This window comes from Mesitornis unicolor, unplaced genomic scaffold (assembly GCF_000695765.1).
Source record: "Mesitornis unicolor isolate BGI_N332 unplaced genomic scaffold, ASM69576v1 scaffold50910, whole genome shotgun sequence".
Lineage (NCBI taxonomy): Eukaryota > Metazoa > Chordata > Aves > Mesitornithiformes > Mesitornithidae > Mesitornis > Mesitornis unicolor.
In genome coordinates, this window is record NW_010157352.1 from 1 (window position 1) to 10,067 (window position 10,067).

The 10,067-nt window shown below is 37.2% G+C and overlaps 1 protein-coding gene across 1 annotated transcript in view; it reads right to left on the minus strand.

The window, feature by feature from the left end:
• Positions 1-3,923: 3,923 nt before the first annotated feature.
• Positions 3,924-10,067, minus strand: part of LOC104536817 (nuclear factor 1 B-type-like) — a gene marked incomplete at both ends in the record, with an annotated part of 15,689 nt that continues 9,545 nt past the window's right edge. Inside the window, 3 exons of the mRNA XM_010179543.1 lie at positions 3,924-4,042; positions 5,839-5,959; positions 8,077-8,145. Of these exons, the coding sequence (XP_010177845.1) occupies positions 3,924-4,042; positions 5,839-5,959; positions 8,077-8,145 (309 nt within the window). The remainder of the gene's footprint in view (positions 4,043-5,838; positions 5,960-8,076; positions 8,146-10,067) is intronic.

Genomic DNA, 10,067 nt, shown 5'->3' on the forward strand with positions numbered 1-10,067 from the left:
AAACTTTTGCAAGCCAATGAAGTAAACCTCTAGGACAGCATCATGGCTTCATAAGCTTTTTTTTTCTTCCATAAAGATTTATATTCGGACTTAAATAAATACAAATAAAAATTTATTTGCAATACTAATTTTGGTTAGTTAGAGTTTTTTATATTTTCATATCAGAATAATAATATGCATAACAAAGCCACTGCTCAAAAGTCTTCATGGATTGACTTTGACCAACCTTACGCTACCTAAAATTCCCATTTTGAAGGTATGCTTACTTATTTCTACCTGGAATTATATCTTCAAACAGCCAACTCCCCTAAAATAGACTATAAAACACAACTTCTGGAAATATTGTAAAAACCTTTTTGGAAGTAGTACGAGAGAAAGAAGACAGATAAAAGCAAAAGGACAGTCTGGAGTTTCATAACTGAAAGTAGAGTGTGGTATGAGGAAGATTTTGTTGTAGCTAGGCTAGATTTCTTTTTTTTAGTTTCGCAAATGCCACATCCTGGCTAAACCACAAGTATTCCTGTAGTCATGTTCCTACCTCTCATGATGCATGCTTGCACAGTAGAGAAGCTGTAGAAACTATAAGGATTACAACAGTATCACTTCTCTCATGGTGTCTACTTACCCATTAAACTACATGATATTTGGTTTTCACAGTAATAAAAGGTTGATCTAACCTGTTTCAGTGCACTGCAAATTTTCATCAGTCACATTTTGAATCTCAATATATTGCTGTTACCCATTAACCTCTGTCCCATTCCCTCTTCAAAAATGGTTTAGATATCCCTTAGACATCTGTGAAACTCATAACTACTTCATTCCAATCTGTTTCCACTATCACTGAAAGATAGTCACTATCTGACTATAGTCACTATTTTGACTATCTCCACTTCCAAACTACCACTGTCATCTCATTTCTGCCACGTTGTAAATGCAGATAAACAAAGATGTGAAAAGCCTGCATGACAGAAGAATTTTTCAAAACTACATTATTTCTGTTTCTCTGAAAATACATTACACTTAGATATGCAGATAAAGAAACTAGATCTACTTCAGATCAGAAGTTGAGAGACTTCACTCTGTCAGGTTCAAAACAGAGACAATGAAACTGAAATCAGTAATGCTGAATCTTAATATCAATGCTATTTCTGATCTTGTTTCCCTTAGAAAAGTTAAAATTGTATCAGGGCAAAAGAGAAACTACCTACCCACAAACATGACACCTCCGCATATTCTTATCTGTGGGTACTGTGAAATGATTCACATTTCTAGTGCTGATGATCTTTGGAGACTGCCTGGAAAAGCAGTGCTTGTTGGGACTACATGAGTATCCCCTGCTGACACTGGATGAACACAAATGTGACCCTAAATGGTTTCTCCTTTTTTTTTTCCATTTATGCCTAACCTCATATGACAAGAAGATCTCCATGAGAGAGAGGGAAGTAGTACTAGTGAGCTTTCTGGTGTAGAAACCACCTCCAAACTTTTTATCTGTATCATCTTTGTGCTTGCAGGCATGAGGAAATAGAACATATCTTTTCACAGATATAATATCCTGGTAAGACCTCTATGTCCAAAAGCAGCTTTACACAGGTACATGCCAGTATGAAGATGATATCAAGCACCTAACAAACTAGCAGCAAAACAAATATGCCAGCAGCTGACATATACCCCTTGCCAGTGAGACCAAGGACAGGCATTGTGGTCACTGCCCTACAGTGTTTCCACAGCAGCAGGATAACCTCAGAAAGTAATTGGAGACATACATAAATGGTTATGGGCAAAGGCTTGTGTTTCACACAGTAAAATGTTTTTCAAACTGGACAGTGGTGTATCTGTCCCTCCATGTGAATGGAAGGATGTCTTAAGGACAGAAAAAACAAAGTCCCTTATAGTGTCTCAAAGACAACCTCTCTGCCAGGGATCTGGTAAAATTTCAATACGCTCAGCGGTGCTGGAGAACAGGATATTCAGGAAGGAATATAAATCCAGGAAGCAAAAATAAAATATACTGATTTGAATCTCTCTTTTATTCTCTCTTTCTCATCTTTTGGAGTTTTCTTGTTTATGAAACAGAGAGACAGAGAGTTAAAGGCTGTTTCAGTCCAGAAGTCTAGCTACCCAACAGCACAGAACTTAACTAGAGGTTCACTGTATATCTACTTAAGTGATCTGAACAACAAGATTGTTCATTACTGATAAATGTGAAATGAAAAAGGCTGCTAAAACTGAACAAAACCATTGTTCAGAGAGAAAAGCTGATTCAAGAGCTAAAAAGCAATTGAGATAGTTGAGAACTATAGCGATCACCTGTGAAAGGCCCTGTCAACAGGACTTGGGCTCAGCTGTCTATGCAGCACTGCATTTCTCAGAAGCTTCTATAGCTCACTCCACAGCACAAAAAGACTTCATTTCACAAGTAGGGATATGTGGAGATCGCTTCAGAGAGGAACAATGGGCTGCTCTCCCCACAACTGCATAAATAATTAATTTAAAAAGCACAAACATTAGTTGAGGTATAATCCTTCCTTTTACAAAAAATCATAATAAAGTGTCATGGCGAAACAGGTAACAGTCACAGAAGAAAATATTTAGCACAGAGGGCAAGATTCTTGCTGGCAGAACTGCTATTTTGCTGTTTGAAAGTTTGGTTATGCAAAGCCACAGGCAAGATTTTTTTGTTAAATTCAACAGTGAATGCTGCAAGGAGCTAGAAACAAGAAAATACTAAAGCCTTCATGAGAATCAAAAAGTACGAAAGAAACAACAAAGAAAAAGACAAGTAAACATTGTGCCAGAGGAACAACCTAATGATGAGAACACAAATCAGAGGGTAGGCAGAAACAGATTAAAAGGAGACCAACTATAACGAAAATGGGAAAATAAAAGGCAGCTAAATTAAATACCAATCACATGCTACCTTGCATAAGGAGATGAAAGAAAAAACTTAGCAGGAAAAAAAAAAAGAAAGAAAGAAAGAAAAATAAAAGCCTAATACAATGCAGAAATAAGACCAAAGGGCTAGTTGGTTACTGAAGAACTGAGAGCAATCATGAGGAACAGACAGGGAAAAGGAGGGCAAACATTGAAAAACCAGCAAAAGAAGCAATGGCACAACTTTTTCTCTACTTCTCTTTTACATACTGTGCTGTATATTTCACCAGCTCTCCAAATAGATGCAGCACCTCAGCCACAGGATCCATTAACCAACACTGTTTAAATACATGTGAGTTTAAACATGTTTTCACATTGCAAAGGTTAAGGAAAAGACTACACTGGCATCTAGGTTTATAAAGCATCCGGATAACATGAAGTAAAGTTGCGACAAATTATTTTACTGTTTTGACAGCCATAACTTTCTTCTCCACACACATTCCTTGATTCTGATAACCCAAAACACAACACTTACCAACACCATTTAGTATACGGACATAGTCCCACAGAGCTACGTGTGGGCTTTTCAGAAAAGAGCCTATTGGACCTATTCTGAGTCACACAGTATGTACTAAATGCACATACAGCAGTCTGTCATGCTAAAACAAAAACTGAGTAAACTAGTGTTGACTCAACCATAGTATGTAGATGTTTTGGTTTCTGCTTAAAACCATTGCACTCAAAATCCTGCTGGGATGATCACAGCATATGTACAATATCATATCAAGTACCTCACTTGCCACATACATTTTCAAACAATAGATAAGGCACTCACCAGAAGAAAAAATTATTATATGGTTGCTTATACCATATCCTGTTGACTGTTGTTTTTTACTACATTTACAAACCCAGCAAATATACACACCAGACAGAAAAGTAATGATTCTTCTAAAAGACCAGTATCTTATTACAGTAATGGAAAGGCAGATGCAGAGATTTTTTTATATATTTGAACATACTTCAAGGTAAAATGGTCCTGTGTTACTCACCTTGATCTCTTTCATGCCATGTCCGACTCTCTGCAGCTGGTGAATTTGGAGAAGGATAAAAGTCTCCTGTTGGGCTTGGCTCCATATTTTCATCTATGGAGATAGTTTTGGGTCTTTTGCTGTTGAAGTAATGTGAGATTTGGCAGTGAATATGATATGCAGCTAGTAGTGGTATATAAACTGTTTAGATGTCAACAAATGTTTCAAAAGAAAGTAATTCAGGCATATAAAGCACGAAAAAGTGGATATTAGATATTACATTAACTTACAAAGACGCTGCTATTTAGTCATATGTAATGCAGGTATGTGCTTGCATTTTTCACATGATTTAATATTTCAGAGAAGGCAGGAATGGGTAATATATAAAATTCTACCAACATTTGGCCGAACAACCTAGAAACCAGTTCCTGCAACCTACCAAAGAAAGGTTGTGTCATGAGAGTGTTAAACACTATGCAGAAACTATGAAAGGAAAACAAAGCACTGGAAAAGTATTACTAATAAAGTCAACATAAACCAGGAATTTTCTGAACATGTTAATAAGGGAAAAAATGTAATTTACTGTATTTCACCAGGTCAAAATCCTAAGCTTTTCAAAGAGGTCTAACCTGAAACAAGACTACTTTTCATTTCAGACTAATTTAATTAAAAACAACAAAAGGCCCATATTTCAAGTCACAATATAAAGTAAGCCAGCATTTCAATACAATGAAGCCAAGTTTCTTCATAGCAATATATACTGAAGCTGTTATGCTGACTGCCAAAGAAAAACCAGGATTAAGGTTTTAATGATGGAGGTGGTGGTGGTAGTGGTGGTGGTGGTGGTGTTGCTGCTGCAACAATGAAAATTAATCTATCCATTTCTAAAATGTACTAGGTGAACTGCCAAGCTGAAAATATAACGTCATGAAATAGGGGAATACAAGCAAAATAACTCAGAAGCACCAGGTGCTGGTGGAAGGGCAACCCACTCCCCTGACAGTGCTGCTAAATCCTGTCTCACCATGCAGATGCTTCCTGACTAACTGAGGTGCAGAAACATGGGGCAACAAGAGGTCCTATAGTGCTTATGACTTCATGGTATGTTGGACAGTTTCAGAAAACAAAGGAGTCCCAGCAGTGGGACAGACAGTGCATTATCTAGGAATCAGAAAGAGGGCACAGCAGCTTCTTCACCTCTGTGGGCCCTCCAGCTGCTCCTGAGGGGGAATGGGGTTTTCTCAGAGTTGGGAGAAGGGAACATGTTGAAGCAAGGAAGAAGTGGGTCCCTCAGATCAAGCTGCCTGTAGCAAGCACATGGAGACTACTGTGAAAAGTTACAAGACCCCGTGACTACTTCATATGCCTTGCTCTGGCTGAGCTGGGAAATGCCCCTTGTAAGGGTGAGGCAAGAAACACATTTTCATGAGCTGGGGTGACACTGTGGATAAAGATATTTTGTCTTTATATACTTGTCCTAATATACCTTTATATATCCACCCATTCCACAGGAAACACTATCTGTCCCAGCATATCTTTCAACACAAAGGCCCAAAAGCAAGTCCTCAAAGACAGCCTTTGTGTCTGCAACCACGCTGTGGCATCCAGCCCTGCCAGCAGGTTCCCAGCTGCTGGACCTTCCTGCAACTCAGTAGCAGTTTCAGGATGCATAGTTGTTCTCTTGGCAGGTGATTTAGTGAGCACTTCAAACCCTGACAAAAGTTATTATCATCTTCAATATCAACAGTAATGACACCATCACTTCGGATTACCAGATTAGCAACATATATATCCGTGCATAGATTATGGTAACATACGTAAGTAGTCTACCTCACAAAATCAGAGGAAATTCGTAAAACAGTCAGCTGTTGACAGTATCTGTGAACTGTTTGTCCTGCACTACTAAACCTTGTTTCACATTAGCACAATTTTTTACCTGCTTGGTGGAGATGACAAGGACCTCTGTAGATTTACACCGGAATTCATATCATGGTAATATGGCTGGCTTGGAAGCTCTCCAATTGGGAAGTTCACTCCAGTTCCCTGGGTTATTGGTGCTGAAAAACACATCATCATAACAAGTCTAGGATAGTATTTCTTTTTAGGCATCTTTTCATTTTTAACACTGGGACAAACATCAAGATGTTACTACACAGATAAAATTTTCTGTCTCTTGCAGGAACCAAGTATAGACAAGTTCTATCAATGCTTAGATATCTGAAAAAAGTGAATTATCTTCCTCAGACCCTAGAAATTCCTTAGCAATTAAGTAGAGATAATACATTTGTTGCATAACAGGTGACCTGGGATCATCAATATGAAAATGGTAACCAACCTCGGCAAAAAGCCAAGCCTTCTGTAGAAGGAGATTTATAAGTAAAAAGTCGGGGTTTATAAGGACAGATAACATTATTTATTAAAGAGATTAAATAGCTGGAAAGAACAAACTTGGGAACACAAATTCTTTTTCCCTTAATATTATTTCTTTTGTATTAATAATTGCCTTCTGTGCTGACAGCGTTTTGTTGCCTCCTTTTTCTTTCAACCAGTGCCACAGTAACTGCTTTGCATATGTACACCTACACACAAACACACATAGCGTTATCTTCAACTCTTTTCAGAGTCTATATGCCATACATCTCAGTATTTCAAGAATAAATTATATGTTACATATTGTGGTGTGTTTACCTTTGTTCACAGTCTGTGCATTGTACATTTTAACTACCTTTGGCACTTAAAAGAATAATTGCATGTTGTGTAATGCATCTGAAGTTTTGTCTTTTTCCTGACAGTTAAAGTACAACTCTGTTGCGGCTTGAGGTTAAACAAATGCATGGTAAGAAAACCCACAGAAACCACATGCTTTAAAGCTTATTATTAGAAGTATATAGTGTATAACAGCTGCAGAAGGTATGATTTCATAACATAACTACAATATTGATTCTTTTTTAATCTGAATCATCTGATACATTAAAATGTATTTAATCACCTGAAAACTAAAAGAAAGTTGTATTTTGCATATTCTCAGCCTCCTAAACCAGCAAAACCATATCTTTAGCAAGCATGAAGAAAAATATGTCTTAAGACTACAGCATGGCAATGCTCAGTATTTTGCTGAAGGACTTAACGTAATTTTAATTGTTGAGTATTAGTTTCTTACCACAGCAAATAAAACGACACATGCATCTTAAGCCTAACTTAATTAAATTCCTCAAGCATCGTGATCTGGCATGTATTAACTCCTGTGCAAAATATGGACATACAGTTTTGGAAATTTGTACCTCACTGGTTTTCTTCTCACCTCATCAGAACAGAGGTTTTCTTGGACAATGCAGTTGTTATAATGTTGGTGTCACCAGTATGGACACTTCTTACTATACCATTCATGTATTTTTGTTCACTTCCTAATGAAGTCTTAAGAGAAATACTTTAACAGTGTTGATACTAAAGTGAGAAAAGAAGCATTCAGAAAGCAATGTCAAATGAAAATATGTCTTTATTCCATACTGTTATAGCAAATTCTTATATGTCAACAAAACATATCTGATTTATATTAATTTTGTTTTTTCTTTCTGCAATAAAACCTTCACCTGTTCTTTTATATTTGTATTTTATATTACTTTCTTTTTGTGTGTGTTCATATGCATAACATTTCTGATGCCAAAACAAGCCAAAATAATTAGAAATTCAATTATGGCCAATGACACATGTGAAAGAAACACGAGCATATAATACAGTAAGTTAGTTATTCCTTATATATATGCTGTGATTTTAAAGAGTTACAAATTCAAAAACAAACTACAAGAATAATCAGATGGTTTAGCAAAATCCAAGGATGTGTAGGACAACCTTAAAAAGCTGCAAGTCTAACAAATAAAAGGTTTTGTTATATATGGTAATTTTATTGACATATTAGTCCATTAAGTTGTGCAGAGGGACACGTAACAAATTTATTCTATATTTCAATATCAAAAAGGCAAAATAAGACTTTTGTTTGGTTTATCACAATTATATGCAAACTGAACTGTAATACTGTGGTCAAAGTTATCAAAATTGTGTGCTCGTAGGCACTCCCTATGCATCCTGCATCTTGGCGAGACAAAAAACTTCAAGAAAAAGCTTTCCCTTGATTTTAGCAGGCATTGGAAGTGATTAAATGCAAGTGATAACTTACTTCTGGACACCCTCACAAGCTCTGACACGTTGAAAACTCCAGATTTTACAAAACTGTCCTCAAGGTACACTGAAAAAGATCAGAATATCATAATCAGCATAATGAGAAGATTAATAAAGAGCTATAGACAAGTTCATAGGTCTGCTAACAAAAGTATCAACAGAGTCCCAGAACTGTCATACACAGACCAAAGTACACTGAAAGCTGATCATAGGATCTAATGAGAGCTGAAATTCAGGCAGAGGTGTAAAAAGACTTCAGGCGTTCTGAGAAAACAATTTTTTTAACTGTGTATGAAAATGAACAAGCAATAGTCTGAGTTCCTAGCTAGCCACCCAGAAAATGTCTGAAAACTAGCTCCTTTTATTAGTAACTTCTATTTTTAAGTCAGTATTGAACTAAGAACTGTGTCAGCTGGACTAAGCAATTTCACCAGAGCAGTCCTGTCCTCCCATTCATTTCTGCTAAATAGATTTTTACCTAACTTATACCCTGCTGATAGTGACTTTTCATTACCACCTCAATGATCAAATCACCACTTCTGAGGCAGATGAGGGTTTTACTATTATTTCCAGTAAAAGCAGGAACTGGGCAAAACAGCTGAGCTATTCAGTGAGTTTTTTATATACATGTTGAATTATATATCTAGAAACCTACGTTTACGAAATAATATATAATTATTTTAGCTTATGTTTTCTTTATCTAAGATAAATGTAAATTATATATTTTCCCTGCTGTGAAATTCAGGTACAACTTGGAGTACTGCAGTGAAACAACAGCTGATAATCAAGACTTATCTCAGCAGTGTAACTAGATAACCTTATTAAAAGGGCTCTAAGAAACCCAGGTTTCTGTGGAACTCTCATATCAATAATCACTGCATAAGCTGACTTGACTGAACTTGAGATTACATGGATGATAGCTTTTACAGGAAGAAATGCCAGCCATTTACCAGCAGAAATATTTAGAGCTCTACTTGCACATTGCTGTGTGTGGTTAGTAGATCAAGAGAGGTTCTCCTCCCCCTCTACTCTGTCCTGGTGAGACCACATCTGGATTATTGTGTCCAGTTCTGGGCCCCTCAGTTCAAGAAGGACAGGGAACTGCTGGAGAGAGTCCAGCACAGAGCCACAAAGATGATTGAGGGAGTGGAGCATCTCCCTCATGAGAAGCGGCTGAGAGAGCTGGGTCTCTTTAGCTTGGAGAAGAGGAGACTGAACGGTGACCTCATTCATATTTATAAATTTATAACGGGCAAGTGCCAGGAGGAAGGAGCCAGGCTCTTCTCAGTGACAGTCAATGACAGGACAAGGGGCAATGGGTGCAAGCTGAGCACAGGAGGTTCCATATGAACATGAGGAAAAACTTTGTTACTGTAAGAGTTACAGAGCACTGGAACAGGCTGCCCAGAGAGGTTGTGGAGTCTCCTTCTCTGGAGACATTCAAAACCTGCCTGGAGGTGTTCCTTTGTGACTTGGTCTAGGTGTTCCTGCTCCGGCAGGGGGATTGGACTAGATGATCTTTTGAGGTTCCTTCTAACTCCTAATATTCGGTGTGATTCTGCTGCTCCAACAGTATTACTCTTTTATTTTCATTTGTGTAAGATAGAGCACTAAGAATTTCCTACTGTGGTTTCTCTAGTCTCTTTTCTGAGTTAACATAGATTTTTTTTTTCTTTTGGAAATACACTGTCAATTTTCTGTTCCAAAAGTCTGAATGCAAACAAAAAATGCACCTACTGGAATATTTACTGATTTGGAAAACAATGGTTCAGTAATATTCCTTTTAGGTTTCTTTTGACAATTACTACTTTCATCTTCAAGTAATTTAAGAAAACACTGACTCTATAATCAGAAAAGTGACTGTAAAAGCAGTACACTTCACCTGAGAGATCTGTCCTTAGTACATCTGTAGAAATCTCTGTGTACTTTTTGGGGTCAAACAAGGAGGTCAGAGGCAAAAAGAGCGGTCTTTGATGCTTACTCACAGTC